The sequence below is a fragment of the Pristis pectinata genome, chromosome 3 (genome assembly GCF_009764475.1).
Source record: "Pristis pectinata isolate sPriPec2 chromosome 3, sPriPec2.1.pri, whole genome shotgun sequence".
NCBI classification, from domain to species: Eukaryota; Metazoa; Chordata; class Chondrichthyes; order Rhinopristiformes; family Pristidae; genus Pristis; species Pristis pectinata.
Genome location: NC_067407.1, coordinates 82,055,545 through 82,075,104, shown reverse-complemented (window position 1 = coordinate 82,075,104; position 19,560 = coordinate 82,055,545). Strand labels below are relative to the sequence as shown.

General features: G+C 38.6%; 1 protein-coding gene across 1 annotated transcript in view; it reads left to right on the top strand.

Moving 5' to 3' along the window:
* ralgapa2 (Ral GTPase activating protein catalytic subunit alpha 2) overlaps positions 1–19,560 on the top strand; it is a 355,144-nt gene that overhangs the window by 202,842 nt on the left and 132,742 nt on the right. Inside the window, exons 35-37 of the mRNA XM_052010999.1 lie at positions 13,575–13,646; positions 16,999–17,122; positions 18,557–18,712. Of these exons, the coding sequence (XP_051866959.1) occupies positions 13,575–13,646; positions 16,999–17,122; positions 18,557–18,712 (352 nt within the window). The remainder of the gene's footprint in view (positions 1–13,574; positions 13,647–16,998; positions 17,123–18,556; positions 18,713–19,560) is intronic.

Genomic DNA, 19,560 nt, shown 5'->3' with positions numbered 1-19,560 from the left:
GCTGGTCATGGACTTCAGGAAAGGGGTGGTGCACACGCACCTATCTACATCAATGGTGCTGAGGTCGAGAGGGTTGAGAGCTTCAAGTTCCTGGGAGTGAACATCACCAATAGCCTTTCCTGGTCAAATCACGTAGACGTTACAGCCAAGAACCTCTACTTCCTTAGGGGGCTAAAGAAATTTGGCATGTCCCCTTTGACACTCTCACCAATTTTTATCGATACACCATAGAGAGCATCCTATCTGGATGCATCACGGCTTGGTATGGCAACTGCTCTGCCCAGGATGGCAAAAAACTGCAGAGAGTTATGGACACAGCCCAGCGCATCACGGACACCAGCCTCCCCTCCATGGACTCTGTCTTTACCTCTCTCTGCCTTGGTGAAGCAGCCAGCATAATCAAAGACCCCACCCACCTGGGTCATTCTCCTTTCCTCTCCCAACAGGCAGAAGATGCAGGAGCCTGAGGGCACATACCACCAGGCTCAAGGACAGCTTCTATCCCACTGTGATAAGACTATTGAGCGGTTCCCTTATACGATGAGATGGACTCTTGACCTCACAATCTATCTTATGACCTTGCATCTTACTGTCTACTTGCAAAGCACTTCCCTGTAGCTGTGATACTTTACTCTGTATTCTGTTATTGTTTTTACCCTGTACTACCTCAATGCACTGTGTAATGAATTAATCTGTATGAACGGCATGCAAGACAAGTTTTTCACTGTACCTCGATACAAGTGATAATAATAAACCAATACCAATAGATCACTTGGGAAATTATGAAGACCCAAATATCTTGTGGGTTTAGGAACACATTGGGTAAGAGCAAAAGGTTTACCTTCCTTGAAGAACATTAGTGAACCAAATAGATTTTTATGACAATTCATTAGTTTCATTTTGTTACTGATATTGACTTCTTTATTATATAAAAAAAAATCAGATTTAATTAATTACTTGAATTTAGATTTCCCAGCTGTCAGGGATAGATATATATTTGTATCTCACATGAATACTGGTCTTTGGATACAATATGTCATTTTAAATATCTTTCTTGTTTCCTTTTGCTGTTCTTTGTATCTCTATTGTTCTTCAAATTCCTGAAAACATTCTCTTTTAGTGTAGTGCAATGTCTCACTTCTTTTGTTAAGTAGGATTATTTAAGTATCCAGGTAGCATCCTAGCTCTTTCAGATTATGTTCAGATCTTGTATTCCACCAATAATATATCTTGATCATCTCGCTATGTCCATTTCTATTTTTATCTGAAATAATTCTCAGCAGTTCCCTCCATCACTTCATACTTGCATTGTCAAAATTTTAAAATGGTGCATGATTTGCCTCTCCAGCTTAATATCAAATTAAGTCATGTTATGATCACTGTTAGCTAAGTGTTCCTATACCATTCAGGTTGTTTAACTTGGGCAAAATATTCACTAGATAACCAGTTTGTATGTTGGCCAACAGTCATTTGCCTAGAAATTATATTGATTAGCATCACACTTCTGTGCACCTACACAATCAAATTTCTATGAAAAATAAATTGCAAATGAATGTTGACCTGAAGAATTGTTTTCTGTACATCTAACTTTAAATATATGGTGCACCCAAACATGTGCAATGGCATATAACACATGTCTGATGCCACTTCCTGGATTTCTATTTGTCTTATAGTGGTTAATGCCATCTGAAGGTCACTTCTGCAGCATCATTATTTTACAGTGCCTTTAATTTGTGCAGAAGATGGCCTCTAAGTAGAGTCCCTGCGCAGGTCCCAGGTAGATGATGGGAACCTTACTCAGAGGAACCACCTAAGTTATTTAATTACCAGCTCTCCCTCTGCCACCTACACCTCAGGATGGTGACTCTCACCCAGTGTGATGCCCATCTCATCTGTTAATCGTCTGATCCACATGCCCTCCATCCACTGATTTGCCCCACCAATCTTCCCCTCTGCCATGAATCGATGAAGGAGCAGTTGACTCACTGCTAGCCAGTAGCGAACCCTTTCTGATCAAAGATCATTCCCCTCTCCACCCTAGGATCTCTTTCTCTCCCCATCTCTTGGCCCAGCCATGCTCACAGACTTATTTCCTTTAGTAATGGAAAAGCAAGAAACTGCGGATATTAGAAATCTGAAATAAAAATAAACTGTTGGAAATACTCAGCAGGCCAGGCAGTGTCTGTGGAGTGACACTTCATCAGAACGGAGATAGTTTCATGTTCCTTCACTTGCTCTGTACTGGCATTGTGTGTAATGGAAATGCCTTCCCTTGAGTTATGCTGAACAGCGCTCCCACAACCAAGACGTTTATTGGCATTCGCTGAAGAAAATTCTGGGGCTTCATTCAAGAGTACTGTATTGAATACACTGAAGAAATGTGCAGCTTTTTCAACTTAAGCTATTGCATTTTCTGCTCCCTTTCCTCTCATTTTAATCATTTCACATGATCTGATTGAAACATATAAAACTCTTCCAGGACTTAATGGGATAGATTTAGGGATAACATCTCCTTTAGCTGGGATGTCTGGATCCAAGAGGTCAGCTTCTCAGAATAAAGGTCTGACCATTCAGAACTAAGTTGAGAAGAAAGTTCTTCACTTCAAGGGTTGTAAATCTTTGGAATTCTCTCCCCCACTGAGCTGTAGAGTTTCAGTTGCTGACTATATTTAAGACTATGATTGGTAGATTTTGGGATGAAGGGCTATGGGATTAAAACAAGTAAGCAGTATGGAGGTAAAAGTCAGCCATGATTTTTTTTTAATGAAGGCTGGAGCAGATTCAATTGGTTGATTGACCTACTCGTTTCTAGTTCTTGTGTTCCAGTTTAAGTTTATTGTCATGGGCTTCCTGGATGATGGCAGCATTGAGAAGAGGGCATGGCCCAGATGGTGCGGGTTCTTAATGATGGATGTTGCCTTCCTGAGGTATCACCTCTTGTATGTGTCCTCGATGGTGAGGAGAGCTGTATCCATGATAGAACTGACTTGTGTAGCTATTTTTTAAAAGTTGTGTGATTGGCTGAGTGCGTGACAACTCAGTCAATAAACGGAAGGTAGGGTAAAGCAGAGTGGCTATTGTGAGAGTGGACCAGTGTAGGAGTGGGAATCTGAGGCTTTGGCTCAAGAGACTTTGGCAAGGAGGCACAGGTTAGTAGCAGGTCAGAACTGGTAAGGATTTTTTTAATAGTAGTTAAATAAAAAGATACCAGGTTACAACTAATTAAATAAAGTAGGGATGCAGGATCATGTGATGTGTTGTAGCTGCATGATGTGGGAGGAGGTGGACCCCATTGTGGCTCCTGGTGACCACATCTGCAGCAAGTGTTTGGTTGCTCAAGGAACTCAGGCTCAAAGTTGATGACATGGAGTCTGAGCTTCAAACCCTGCGACGCATCAGGGAGGGGGAGAGTTACCTGGATGCTGTGTTTCAGGAGGCAGTCACATCCATTAGATTAACCACTTCAAATTCAGTCTGTGATCAGGGACAAGAAGGTGTGACTGCGAGTGAGGCAGGCAGGGGGATCCAAGAGGTAGTGCTGGAGGAGCCTCAGCCTTGAGCTTGCCTGAGATAGGTCTGAGATTCTTGCTCCCTGTGAGGATGAGAGTGGGGGCTGTAGGAAGGATGAGCAGCTGAACTGTGGCACTGTGGTTCAGGGAGCCATTAAAGGAGGGGGGGAATAGAAGAGAAAAGTTGTAATTGGGGATAGTAAAGTCAGGAGAATAGACACCATTCTCTGTCACAAGGATCGAGAGTCCTGAAGGTTGTGTTGCCTGCCTGGTGTTGGGTTCAGGACATCTCATCTGACCTGCAGAGGAATTTGGAGTGGGAGGGGAAAGATCCAGTTGTCATCCATGTAGGAACCCAACAATGTGGGTAGAACAAGGAAAGAGGTTCTGCTGAGGGAATTTGAGCAGCTAGGGACTAAATTTAAAGTGGAGCCAAAAAGGTAAAATTGACACAGGGTCAATAAGATCAGAGAGTTAAATGTGTGGCTCAAAAATTGGTGTGGAAGAAGTGGGTTTGAATTCGTGGGACATTGGCACCAGTATTGAGGGAGCTTTTCCAGTGGGTCAGGCTCTACCCGAACCATGCTAGGACCAGGGTCCTGGTGAATCATCTAACTAGGGCTGTGGATTTAAACTAAATAGTAGGGAGGTGGGTTCAACAGATTGGAAAAATATGGATAAAGTAAAAGGGAAGGAGAGTGCAGGAGAGGTTACTGAAGTCTCCAGAATAAAGAATAAGACAGAGTTTAGAAAGGGATAAGAATTTATCTTCAGGCAACGTGCAGACAAATTTGAGAAGAAGGGTGGTGAATGCAGGACTGAAGGTGTTATAGTTGAATGCATGCAGTCTACGAAATAAGGTAGATGAGCTTATAGCGCAGTTAGAAATTGGCAGGTATGACATTGTGGGCATCAAAGTCGTGGTTGAAAGAAGATCACAGCTGGGAGCTAAATATCCAAGGATGCACATTCCACCCAAAAGCCAGGCAGGTGGGCAGAGTGTGTGGGGTGGCTCTGTTGGTAAAAAAAAAGTGAAATGAAATCCTCAGCAAGTGGGATGAAAGGGTTCATGTATGAGGAGCGTTTGATGGCTCTGGGCCTGTACTCACTGGAGTTTAGAAAGATGAGGGGGATCTCATTGAAACCTACAAAAAGGCCTGGATAGAGTGGACATGGAAATGATGTTTCTAGTAGTGGAGAGTCTAGGACCAGAGGGCACAGCCTCAGAATAGAAGGATGCCCCTTTAGAACAGAGATGAGGAGGAATTTCTTTAGCCAGAGGGTGGTGAATCTGTGGAATTCATTGCCACAGATGGCTGTGGAGGGCAAGTCATTGCATATATTTAAATTGGAAGTTGATAGTTCTAGATTAGTAAGGGTGTCAAAGGTTACAGGGAGAAGGCAGGAGAATGGGGTTGAGAGGGAAAAATAAATCAGGCACGATCGAATAGTGGAGTAGACTCGATGGGTCGAATGGCCTGATTCTGCTCCCTGTCTTTATGGTCCAAGATCCTCTGAGGTAGATCACAGAGCTCATTGTGTCTTTAAGACTTTGAACGTAGTTTGGAAATGTTCATTTGCTTTTAGATCCATGATGCTTATCATCCTCACAGACTCCTTAATAATTTTAAGCTAAGTCAGTTTTCTACTTGAAATTAGAGAATTTTGCAACATTAGAGTCATAGAGCATGGAAATAGGCCCAACTTGTCCATGCCTACTGTGTGGCCCAGCAAGCTAGCCCCATCTGCCCATAGCCCTCTAAACGTCTCCTATCCATGTACTTATCTAGAATGGTTTAAATGTTGCTGATGTGTTTGCCTCAACCACTATTTCTGGCAGCTTATTCCAGATACGCATGAATCAGCTGCCCCTGATGTCCCTTTTAAATCTCTCACCTCTGGTCTTAAACCTATGCCCATTTGTTTTTAGCACCTCCTCCCTGGGAAGTGATTTTGTCTGTGCTGACTTTTTGATTGAGATTCATTTTCCTTTCCAAATCGTGTAATATTTCAAATGTTTACCCACTGTCCTTTTCACAAGTACAATGCATTTTGCTTCCAGCAGTTTCTGATAAATTTTACATGTACCAACATCCATATGTGTGTGCAAAAAAAAAAGTAGTTCTCTGGCTTTTCCATTTTCTTTTGAGACACTAATTTAAAATCATCACCTCCTCTTTCCACCCTCCCCCTCCCGCTGCACCTCCCCTCCCCCCAGCCCTACACCCCCCCCCCCAAACTAGTTACTGATCAATGATCTATGCAAAGAATCAATCTTCTTTCCCCTTTACCATTATAATGTGTCTATATCTCTTCCTTTGGCTGAATGAAAAGAAACCAACTTTGGTTCATGCAAAGTCCCTTCCTCTGTGGTCTCAACTTTTGAAATACATGTGCATCACCTGCAACTCCGTACCTGGCTCCTGGCACGAGCAGCTTATTTAAATTAAGGCATTAAATAAAAACATTCTTTTCTATCTGAAATTTAACATATTTGTATGGGATTAGTATTGCCTCTTTACTTTTGGACTTTGTTTATAAGGCAGAAATCTTTTTAAAGATTCTTCATTGTTTCTTTCAATGCAAAGGCTCATGTGAGCTTGTATTCAAGTCACTCCTTATAAAGTTCTACTATCTGCAGTATTTTTCTTCTCCATCCTTTCTTAAATTTCATTTTCTATCAGGTTTCCTGAATCTCCTAACCATTCATATCCAACTAAGATGGTTTAAAGCCATTTCACAGTTCACCCGTCCAGCAGATTCAACTTGCATAGGTAGTATATAGTGCAAAGAAATCTTTTTAGCTACTGTTCCCTTTTGCATCTTCTTTAATCAACTTTCTGTTTGTGCCACATGGTTTCAAGTTAACAACAATCCTGATGTGCCTAGAGCTTACATTAGGACAGAATAACCCATCCTCTGGGATCTGTAGGGTAAGTGCAGAATGGCACTTTTGACAACATTGTTGATGTGAATGTCCAGAAATGCTCCTGACGTGTAGCTGAAATTCTTGCACCTGCCATTTGCTCAAACGAGTCTGCCCTATTTTCATCTTCTCCTGTGCTTTCATCATTGGCTCAGCTTTAAAGTACTCAAGAAGGGGGCTTGTCAATCAGAATTTACTGAGTGCACTATGCTGGTACAATCTGAGTATTTCTGCAACCTTTCTGTGAGTTGCTAATAGGTTGGCTTCCATCTATGACATCTAAAATCGGTGTGTTTATTTTCCTCCATGTGTACTTTTGCATGGTAATCTTTAAACCCTCGTGGCATTATGCCAGGCTAGGACTTCTTGGGAATGCCAGCAGCTCCGGGCTGAATTGCTGGCATTCACACCTTGCACGTGTCAGGAAATTCATATACAAATGGAGAATCCTGAACTTACTGGTCAAGTTCCTGCAATTTCCCGACTGAACATCGGTAAACTCCATGAGGAGTCCAGCAGCAGAGGAGGAACTTGCTGAATTCCTCAGTATTTAGAGCCCAGAATATGCCCACAGAAGGGCAAGTACAATGTAAATTAAACCACATGTAATTAATTAAAAATAATGTTTTTAATTACTTAACTTTAATTTTATGTTGCATTTTAATTTAGAAATTTTGATGTTTATGTAAGCTCTCTCTCGCTGATTGAACCAGTTTTGTGAAGAACTTGATTAAACATCGGAAATCTAAAAATGACAACAGTTTGTTTTGCATGTTTCATAGATGGTACTATCAAAAAACCTTTAACAACAATATAAAACTACCTGTTGAAACTTCCACATAATACACCCAACTCAACTCAAGAAATGCTATGTACTGCTGATTCCTGGAAGTTCAAGGTAGTAAGCTGTCAGTGAATAGACATGTCATCCGGGTGCCAGTAGTTCAAACCCAGACAAGTTCAAGAAAATTGTGAGGTGCTATCATAAGCTTCATAGGTGGAGTTTGCAAAATAATAAGACATCTATTTTAGAAATGTGGATGTTGTTCTTGTCTTGCTCCTTTAATACACAGGAAAACACATGCCAGTATTTTAGATGCTCATTTGATTCAAGGATAAGTGCTAAGGAAATGAATGTGCTTGCATTGTCAAATCAGTTTAGAAGTTTGGTTGCTATTAAAAGTAGCCGGTGTAATTAGAACCAAATTACTCTGGACTTATTACCCTTTTCCAGTTTCAACATTACAGGATAAATAAAAAGTCTGGTACATTTTTGAAGCAAATTCATTGAAAAGCCGTTCATATTTTTGTATATTTGTGTTTATTTTGAACTTTAAAAAACATTAACAAGGGTGTGAATAAAGTAGTCTTTTACATTTTTATGCCTGGCTTTATTCTTGTACTTAAAAATTTAACAGATATTTTATTCTGTCACATTGAAACTGGAGAGAAAAGGGTAATAAATCCAGGGTAATTTGGTTCTAAGTTCTTTAAATTCTTGCTGTTTGATCATGTTCTTCACAAAGCTACCTCAATTTCCTAAATTATGTTGTTTGCATCACTTTTTTTAAAAAAAAAACAAAATCCTTCCATGTGTTGTAGCGTTAAAAATATACTCTGAACAGTATTAATCTCTCTCAGTCATAGTTCCTTCTTGCCTAACCCTCCTGCAAATTATAATCCTCCTTGTTCCATCCATATTGTACTATTTATTTCCAGTTGAGGCATTTCAATGCAATAAACAAATTATCCATTTATGCGTATATACTGAAATCCTTAGAGGTATGTATAAATGCAGTGTTTATATGTTTAAATCGTATTTGGGTCTTTTGTACAATTGGAAGTTCAACAGATTTTTAAATGTAATGTTTTAAATTAAGCGGGGCAGCACAGCAGCTGCAGCAACCTTGGTTTGATCTGGACCATGGGAGCTGTCTATGCATGTTCTTCCCCATGACCACCTAGGTTTCCCTTGGGTAGCTTGATAGGTTAATCCCAAAGATTTGCTGGCTGGTAGGTTAATTGGCTGCTGTAAATTGCCCATAGTGTTAGTGGATGGTAGAAGTATCAAGGTGAAATTAATAGACAGGTGATGAAGAATAGGATACAGGGCAATACATGGGGAATGGGACTAATACAAATGCTCTGAGAGCTGGCATTGACACAGTGGATCAGTTGGGCTCCTTTTATGCTGTAAGGAAAGATGGGAAGTGTAAACTACTTGAGAGAAATCTTTGGAATTAGGTTGCATTGTGTTAAATGTTGACCAAGCCGAGTTATGTGGTGTGTTCATTTAAAAACTAGGTTGCAGTTCCACTGATTGGTGTGGTAAGCTTTACATCCTACAGTCGAAAACAGACATGAGACTGGATTGGAATCTGCTAGCTTATTTCTGCTTCTCCTTTTTCACCTGCTTGTGGTCATCAATAAGCAATATTCCAAGGCTGATGATTATGCCTTTAGCGTGGAGTAAATGATGGTGACTGGTGGGATGAGTAGTAAAAAAGAATTTTGCAAATTATTGAGATTTCAGGCCAGTTTATTTGTTTAATTTCCTCTTCCAAAAAATACAGTACTTTGAACATTTCTCTTCATTTTCCTTCCAAATCTCCTTCATGAAATGTATTATATGAGGTAAAATTAATGGTTGAATTTCAAGTCTTTGGTTTAAGATTAGTGAATGCAATAATAGCACAGCTACAAGGCTAAATACAAGATAAATCTTTTCAGGGACTCCATGTACCTGTAATCCAATCCTTGGCCATCTGTTGTTTTGTGTACAATATGTTCAGGTTCCTTTTTCCGCTTGCCTCTGTTAATTGATTAAAAAAAAGTGACTTGCACTACATCAGAGGAAGGTAGCTGTACAAGAAGTAGTTTTATATTTATTCATTTTTCAGGTTGTGTGTGCACTGGCAAGGCTACCATTTATTGCCTGTCCTGAAATGATAAAACAACATTGACATATGTCATTTTTTCCAAACAACTCCTGCTACCACAGTTGAAAGATGTTGTAAAGAATGCTGCATCCCTTGCTTGTTGAAGTAAAATATTGCCACATATTTGTGCATTTGTTAATTTTTCTTTTCAAACTGGAAGTTCACGTTCCAGTGCTGGATGCAAGTAGATGCAGGTGATAACATCAAACAATTCATATGGCACCTCCTAGAGTAGCAAAACACCCCAAGGCACTTAACAGGAGCATTATCAAACAAAAACATATTGAAAGTTGGTGCAAGAGTACATGTTGAGAAGAAAGATTTGGGGAGGGAATTCCAGAATTTAAGGCTTTGACAGCCAAAGGCAGGACTGCTGTTGAGTTAAGTTTCAGAGTATTCTAAATGCCAGTATTTTTGGATAGTGCAAATATTTATAAGGATTGTAGAGCTGGAGTAGATTACCAGGATAGAGAAGGGAGACAATGGAGAGATTTGAAAAACAAGGTGAAAGTTTTAAAATCAGGATATTGCTCCAGAGCTCTTATAGGTCAGGCATGATCAGTGAATAGCGCTCGGTGTGAGTTGGGGTAGGCAGCAGAACTTTGGATGATGTGAAGGTTACAAGTGAGATCAGCCAGGAAGACTAAATAAATTCTAGAGATGACAAAGACGTCGATGAGGGTTTTAATAGTAAACAAACAGAGGCAAAAGCAGAGTTAGACAATGTTACAGGGTAGAATTAGGCAGACTTATGGATAGCATGGATCTGTCACCTCGAGGTTAAGAATAATATTAAGCTACTAAAATTCTCTTTGTTTCAGATGGTTACTAAGGAGAGGATTGTAGTCAGTAATTAGGGAATGGCGTTTGCAGCAGGGCCTGGGGGTGGGAAAAAGGCTTCGGTCTTCCCAATATTTCATTGGAGGAAATTGCAAGCTGTTATTAATCGCTCTTGGCAATATGGAAGTGCCAGAGTCAAATGTTGTAAACACTTAAAACTGATAAATAAACATTAATTTCATCAGTATGAGTCACTTAATTCAGCATCAAGTAACAGGTGAAAAAGATAGTTTTATAATTTAATTAATACATTATTTTAAGCCAAATTATAATCTATGCAACAAACAAAATTCTTCAGATTACTGCAAGCAGTTACATTTCAGACATGCTTGAAATTAATATGAATCTGTCAAGCAGGGCATATGTTTACAAGTGCTATGATAACTTGTTGGATTAACTGAGCCATACAGGCTGACAGAAGTAACTAATATCTACCAGTGCCAGAGTAATAATGCTTCAATTGCTCTGTGCGGAGGACAGAACGTCAGCCAAGGTTTCTGTTCATGATTGCTGTCCAGTGACCAGTTAGAATTGTCCTCTGCATAGAATGCTCATATTCTCTGCAACCTGACAATATCTTGAAGAAAATTGGAAAAATATATCGCAGCACAAATACAATCTCTGCTTCCATTTTATGATGACTGGTATTGTCTCACTTGGACAATAAATGTAGTGTTTCATTGTTTTATAATTGTTTAATTAATGTTGATTTTGCAATTTTTCCCTTTGGAAACAATCAGGTATTTGGGCTCACCAAAAATTTCAATTGTTATTAGTTGTTAATCAATTTAAATGTCATGGTATGAGTAATGTTTGAATTGGATATTTGTTGAATAATAAGCTAATGCTGATTTATAAAATCTGTGCTGCAAGTTTATAATACTATTAAACAAGATCTTTCAACAAAAAATGTCTTTTAATTCTTAGTGATACCATTAGGTATTTTTAAAATTGTTTTCTTGTGTGCTTGGTCAATATTATCGTTCAGATTTTCATCAAGCCTTAAATTACAATTTTGTAATTAACTGATGTCAAAACTGAATCTTACTTACGTGCTCATTAGCACGTGGCTTTTTACCTGTTTATAATAAGTAGTTGGAAACCCGCAGGCTTAGAAGCTGAGAACTTTGGTCCAAGAGTTTCAGAACAAGCAACAGTTGTAGAGATTAAACAAGTACAAAGATGAAAAACAAAACATTAAAATCCATTTTCCCTTCTGTTTTTATTGACTTCTTGAACGTTGTATTGTGAAAGACCAGTGCTAATGACACCATTTGTGACCAATTGATTGTTGTTCACAGATTTGAAGCAGAAAATGATATAACAATTCACCAGAAGTCTTGGATACTGATGTATTGAGAGAGGATGAAGGTCTGATTGTTAGGATCACTTCCAATGGTTCCAAATTAATTGCATGTTGGTGGGGTTCAACAGTTTTCATTGGAACTATGTACACAATGATAACTATTACCAATAGCTATACAGTTGCAATACATAACCAACATAATCATTTATTAGGTTTTGGGCTGGAAGGTTCAAACATTGTCCAAGCCTTGCCTAAATTATCTATTCTTTAATCTCTTGTATGGCAATGTGAAACTCTGCATGTTCCAAACTAATATCTCATCAAATTAGCTGGACTTGGATTTTAAACAGGTCCCCAAATCTTCACCTTGACTGAACATGCAATCAAATCAGTCAAGTGGAGATGGATACAGGAAAACAAGATGAATTCCTACAGATGAGTTACCACTTCATCAGTAGAGATGTGTGTCCTATCAAATGGTCCTTGTCAAGTCACAAAGTACATTTTGTGACTATGTGACTATGGTAAAATATCCCTCTTTTTTTCTGACCTGTTTGAAGCCTTCAAGTGCATTTGCTAGCTGGGTGAGAGTTGCATTTTTATCTATTCATTTATAGCCAGTGTATCACTTCCAATGGTTTCTTTTTTTTCTGCTTGAACAATATTATCTCTGAAGTCCTTCCAAAGATTTCACTCCTACATAGTCCCTTGGAGGCAACGTGCAACAGCACAAAGCCAGGTTCTACAGGTAGGTGGTAGGTTAATGACATTCAGCTCCACCTCTCCAACTTTTGTATCAACTCCTCCGTTCTTTCACGCCTCCCTCCCCAACTGTTTTGGATTTTTTTATTTGTTCACAGGATGCAGACTTTGGTAATACCTGCATTTATTTTCCATCCCTAAGTAACCCTGAGCTGAGGAGCTAATCACGTCTTAGTATTTGCAAGTCATATTATTTGTCTAATGTGCAGCATGAGATGAACAGAACTTTCATTTAATGAAATATTGGAAAGTCCAAAGTCATTGACACATGCCTGTCATTAGCTCTATGTGCTAGCCACTGATTCTGTTAGTCTTGCAATATTCTGAGACTGAACTGGACCAATCACAACCTTGGGGTTATATTTGCCCTTGGCATGTGTTGGAAAGTTCAAACCATCTCCAATGCTGCAGGGCCTGTATCTACGACTGTAACATCACTCGACACTGTTCTTTACTCTGCTCGTTTGTAGCTGAAGCTATCAGAATCTTTGGCTCCAAACAACCCTCTTCACTGAGGATCTGATGACCACCTATCTTCCACTCATGGTTCTCTTGATATCCAAAAATTTATCACTCTATGTCTTGAATATGCATAGTGGCAAAGCGCCACTCCCCTCCAGAGTAGAGAAATCAAAGGATTCACTACTTCTCATCTCAGTCCTGAATGTTCAACTCCTTATTTTGAAACTCCCCTCTGGCTTTAGATCTCCAGCCAAGGAAAGTACTATGGCTGCATCTGTCCTCTCTTCCACTAAGTTCACCCATCACAACTAAGCAGCTCTAATCTATACTAACTCCTGATTCTGCAACACCTTGATTTTAAAAATTTCATCCTTATTTTCAATTTTCTCAATAGCCTTATTCGTCACTAGCTCTGTAACCTTCACTGGCCCTATGAATCTTTGAGGTCCCTGCCGTTATCCAGTTCTTCCCTTTTTGAGCAACTCCAATTTTGTTGACTCTACCATTGGTGGCCATGCCTTGGCCATAAGCACTGGAATTCCTTTCTTAAATCTCTCAGCCTCTTCCATTTTTGGTCCTACCGAGTCAAATGAAATAGCCTCCCAGAGTTTTTTTTATTTACAGTGCGAAAGTAAGTACTGATTATGTTTTCTGAATTCTTATTGTAAAGATTTGGAAGTTCAAGCAAATGTCTTTCACATCTTATGCTTTCACATTTTGACATGAATTTTGAATTGTCAATGTCATTTTCTAAATGATGTATTAGTGCATGTTGGAGAAAATTGCTATTTCTCATTCAATTCTTGGTTAAATGTGTTTTTTATTTTAAGGAGTAGTTTCCATCTTCTGAAGAAAAACTCAAAGCTACTAAGGGAACTAAAAAATTTGGATTCAAGGCAATGGTAAGTATATAATCATAATTGATGGGTATATTGTGAATTTGTACTCTCTGACTTAGCCAGCAGATAAAGAAGTTGAGACACAAGAAAAACTGCAGGTGCTGGAAATCTGTAGCAACACACGAGAGGTGCTGGGGGAACTCAGCAGGTCAGGCAGCATCTATGGAGGGAAATGTCGACTGTTCATTTCCTCCATAGATGCTGCTTGACCTGCTGAGTTCCTCCAGCATTTCTTGTGTGTAGTTAAAGAAATTGAATATTTTGGAATTTTCCTAATCAAGTCATAGAGTTGCTCAGCACAGAAACAGGCTCTTTAGCCCATCATGTGCATGCCAACCATCAAGTACCATCCATACTAATCCCATTTACCAGCACTTGGTCTGTAGCCTTCTATGCCTTGGTAATTCAAGTGTCACCTGGATGCTACTTAAATGTTGTAGGAGTTCCTGCCTCTACCATCTTCTCAGGCAATGCATTCCAGACTCTAACCACCCTCTGGGTGAAAGTTCTTCTCCACAAACCCACTAAACCTCTTACCCTAAATTTATGGCCTTTTGTCAATATCTTAAAAACTTTCAAAAACTACTTTTAAAAAATTGTTTGAAATAAGGAAAAAAGCGTGTCAACCCAAAAATGCTATTAAGCAATTAAAACATTTTAATTGGATAATAACTTAAAAAATACTATCTAATATTAACCTTGTCTCTCCATTGAAATGGATGGACCTTAGTTCCTGTGCCAGTTCTACTCCCAGGTTCAGCAGATAGATTTCCCAGCTTAAGTACTTGGTAATTCGTGCAAGCATGCATACTACAATCCTTTATTCCAATGTTGAAGCACAGTTGAGAAAATATTGGGCAAAGAAGACCAACAAACTCAGGATATCTTGCTCCTGTGGAAATCCCAAACTTAGTGGCACTTGTGCAGTTCCATCTGAAACTCCTGGCAATTGTGACGCTTTTCTTGATGTGGAAATATCATAAGATATTAGGGTTTATATTTCAGTTTTATCATTATATCTATCACACATTTCTGTAAATCATGATTGATTTTGATTCCAATAATAATGTGTATTTTTATGTGGTATAGCCAAATGGTAAATTTTAGCTAAGTACTAACTGATGATCAGGGTGAGTTCAGCAAATGCAGGTTAGATTATTACATATAATCAGTTTCTAAGATTTGTTTACTTTGAATAACATCAGTAATTTGATTTTGATCATCTCCACTATTTTATTTTCCTGTGGATTTGATCATTGTAATATCTGCCTCCGAAAATTATGGCGAAGTGCTATTTAGTCTTTGTCATTCGCTCCCTTCTTTCAGTGCAATTCTAAGTCTGCCGTCTCTTGGTGTCACGTCTGTTGTCTTAATACCCCGTACTTGTATAAAGATTAGATCAGTATGTTGTCATATACACCAGGAAGCAATGGAATTTCTTGTTAGCAAGAAGCTCAGAGTAAACAGAACACATGGTAATAAGAGACAACAATGAGTGCAAAACAGCAGAATGGTGCAAAGATTGTAGTGCACTTTGAAGCAGTGCAAAAAGAAATGCTGAAGTGACAATAAAAGAATAACTGAGAGAGTTAGAATTAAGAGTATGAGAATGTGGCAGCACCACTCAGAAGGAGATATGAAAAAGGTGATCAGTTCAGAAATCTGATAGCAGTTGGGAAGAAGCTGTTCTTCAGTCTGGATATCTGGACTTTCAAACTCCTGTATCTTCCCCCAGAAGGTAGGAGTAACAAAAGAGAATGGCCAGGGTGGCAGTCATTTTTGACGGGTCATCTTTTTTGCCAACTTTTCCATCCATTACCATTTAGATTTCTTTATTGTTTGCCTTTTTTCATTCATGTGTGTTTGTGCTCACTTTTTCCCCTTCAGTCCTTGTATTCAAACTAATTATAATGTGGTTTGTTCTAAAACAGCTCAGGCAATCTTTCAATACTTGTTGATGCACCAAACAATAACTGCAAAAATATACCTGAATCCACTTGAAGAAATAGCTTTTGCACCATGGATTTTTATCGCTATTCTAGCCTATTTTTAGAATAAAAAATGCCCCCCAATTATAGCTTTATTGTTGATACGTGAATCTGACAATTTTCATCTAATCGTAAGACCTTAGTGGTGAAAAGGCAATGTTTTAATTTGGTTATCCTGATGACACTGCTCCTACCAAGAGGGAAGGTTTTAATCCTTAGAATCAGCCTCATCATCCTGTATTTGGGTGGAAGAGTAGGCTAAATTTTGAGAGGACTTCTGGCTCCTGATCCTTATTTAGCAACCATGGCCATAAGTGCTCTGATTAGAAATAAGTGGAGGTTGGGTTGGGTTTCATTGGGATCTTCCTTGGTTGCAACATTTGCTGGTAGTCATGGCTAGGAGTCAAAGTGAACAATAACCATTTGAGTGAGCATTTAAGGTAATTAACCCCCATGGGATCATTCTCGGAAGCGAATGATGAACATCAAATAAAATGTAGCATTTCTACATCAATCGTCTTACATTCTTCAGAACTGATCTACTTGGCTTGAAAGCTGTCATGTAGCCAATCTTCATTATCCAAGACTGGTTATTATTTTGACATCTTTGCATGGATTGGTTTGGTCACTGGACTATGTAAGCAAATTTAAAAAATAAATTTCCTGAGACTGGTAAGATGTCATTCCAATGCATAGTAGCCACTAGAGTCTCAACAGCTAAAATCATGAGCATTTCTATCTCAAAAAGTTGTTTATGTATCTGCAACTTCCAGAAAACTGCCAAATTATTTTGGAATTATTTCATGAGTTAATGAGTTACTAATATTCTTGTAATTCTTTTTACTAATATACTAATAATACACGTCCGTGATGTATATGAATAGCATTTCAACTAAATGCATAAATTCTAAAAGTTCTTCTAAAGACTAGGATGATAGAAATGTTCTGGATATTACCATGAAGCTTTAGAAAACTCCTAACATTGTATTTCACTTTCACTACAATAAAAATTTTGAATTAAATTTCTTTTACCCCATGAGATTTAGGAAATAAAAGTTGAATTTACGGTGCTTGTACTTTTCTATTTTTTTGCATCAGCATTCTTTCAGTTATAGTATAATGTAGCTATCCTGTAGAATGAGAATCAAGTTAACAACTATGGTTTGTCAACTAAATCCTTTGTAAATTGTCAGAATATTCATTGGTGCACAAACATAATGTGAACACAATAATTTTGAACTTTTGTTTCTCATCAGATAGAAACTAATGAGTTAGAAGAATGTGGTGTTTGTCATGATTTATATAATCGCTTGTGAGATATTTGGAATGCCTAAACCAATGTAAATTTACGTTTTGTTCTCTTCAAGTCGGGAAACTCATAAGATTGCAGTGTTTTACATCATGGAAGGACAGGAAGACAAGTGCTCAATTCTCTCAAATACTGGAGGAAGCCAAGCCTATGAAAATTTTGTCTCTGGACTAGGCTGGGAGGTATAGTGTGTTTCTTCTTAGAATTTGTAGGATAATCTTAATAACAATATTTATTTGGTTTCTGTTACTTCAGCAAATCTTGAAATTTGTGACTTAATAATATAATAGATTTGGTATAAATAGGTTGACTACTCAAAATAACATAGAAATGTTTTCAACAATGTTTCTGTTTGATACATTGAAGTCCATCAAGTATATAACTCAAGTCATCTATTTTATGACTTCACTGTCCAGAAATGTTTCTTGGGTATGTTGGAATAATCTTATTGCTTAGAAGCAAGACTATAGCTACACCATGGTATAAAATGCTTGTTGTATCTTCTCTGTCTGGACTTAACCAATTTCATTGATGACTCATTAGTAGGTCCCAAGTTGGCAGGGGGTGGGGAGGGAGGTGGCAGGGTGGTGCGAGGTGGGATGAAATAGGTGATATAGTTGAACAACGGCTTTAAAAAACACATACACCTTGGCTCTCTCCTGCTTCAAATCAGGGACTCGAAACTATTAAAGCCTAGAAATTGAATTCAATAGTGGCACATTTTTGATAAAACATATTTGGAAATTAGTTCATGCAAATGTTCATTCTGGGTTTTCTGTCCATCTGATGTGCAAACAAAGAGAACCCCAAACATGTGTAGTAAAGTCTAACAATGTGCGATGCATGCCACTTCCATCATGTTCAGTTGTGCATCTGTTGGCCACATAAGCAGCCTGCTTCTTTGTAACTTGGAGGGGATCTGGGTGAACACCTCCCAGGCTGGGCATTGGTGACCTGACTGGTGCAGGTCCACCTTAAGGTAAACCCATTCTCTCACACGTACCATTAACCTGTCAACCAGCACATCTTTGGAATGTGCGGGGTAACCAGAGCATCTTGGGAATCCCTTGCAATCAGGGAGGTGTGCAAATTCCACACAGTACCAGATATCAGAATTGAACCCAGATTACTGGAGCTGTGAGGTAGCTGCACTACCTGCAATGCCACTCTGCTGCCCATCAGCATAGTACAAAATTTTACCATGTTTACTTACTAACATAGATATTGCTGCAACACTCTGGACATGTAGAGTCTTCACAGGTACTATATTTGAACTTTCTCTTAGAAAGTTTGTTCAAAGATTCTTTTACTGCACAGATTGGAATGGGAATAAATCCTTGCCAAAATGGAACCGGTATTATGATTGAATACAAAGATTAATTGTAAAGAATTAAAAGTTATGTGATGGAAAGAGCTCCAGTTACTGGACTAAATGAGGAGACTTTTCTTTGCCACTTAGAAGGAAAATCTTATCCCATGAAACAATTCAAAGACTGTCAACAATAAATATTCAGAATAAAAGTTGTGTTTATCTGGGAAATCTTTCTTCAAATTTTCACTATTTATTAGTATAATGTAAGAGAGCATTTGTCATTGATTCATTTATTGTTCTGTAGATTGACCTGTCTACACATTGTGGTTTCATGGGTGGCCTGCAACGCAATGGAAGTACGGGCCAAACTGCACCTTACTATGCTACCTCTACAGTGGAAGTCATTTTCCATGTTTCAACAAGAATGCCATCGGATTCTGATGATTCAATAACAAAAAAGGTAATGTGCTAGAACCAAAGAAAAATTTCCTGACGGCTATTGTTTTCCAAAGAGCTCTCAATAATTTGACAATTGTAATTACTTTTTTTTTAAATGGTTCAACGTCCTTGTTTAGGAATTAACAAGAGAAAGGGGTTCCAGTGCTGGGAAATGTTAGTTCATTTACACTTGAACTGGAAAGTATTGAATTCAGAGAACCCACAAATGTCAGCCATCAAGTTCTACAACATAGTTCTGAGAACGTTGCTCTTTAGTAGTAATATGATGTGATTTAGATACTTATTAAAAAAGGCTTTTGAAATGTTATTTTGAAGAACAGTAGCAAGCCTGAACATTAAAATTCTATATATCTTTTCGATGCAAGTATATTCAGAGGGCATTCCATCCCTGGTGATGTATATTATTAAATATTGTGCATCTTTGCTGAAATTTTTTTATATATAGGATAGCTCAATAAGTATCACATCTTCCAGAAAGAATTTCCAGCCATTTTCTAAATGAAATTCCAGCCAAATTAAGAGTAAAATATTATTGGTGAGGTGGAACATTATTTGATGCAGAGCAACAGATAATCTGCTGGAAGAACTCAGTAGGTCGTGCAGCATCTGTAGGGGGCAGGAAGTATCAATGTTTCAGGTCAAAACCCTGCATCAGGAGTGAGAATAGAGGAGGGAGATGTCCACTATAAGGAGGAGGAGTGGAGTGGTGAGACTGAGGAGAGGGGAAATGACGGGCAGGTTGCATCAGGAGTGATAGATGGAGGCAGTCAAAGAGGGGAAAAAATGAGAAGCAGATAGATGAGGGGAGGTGTCCTCTTTATACTGGCCATCTCCCTTCTCCACCAGTAC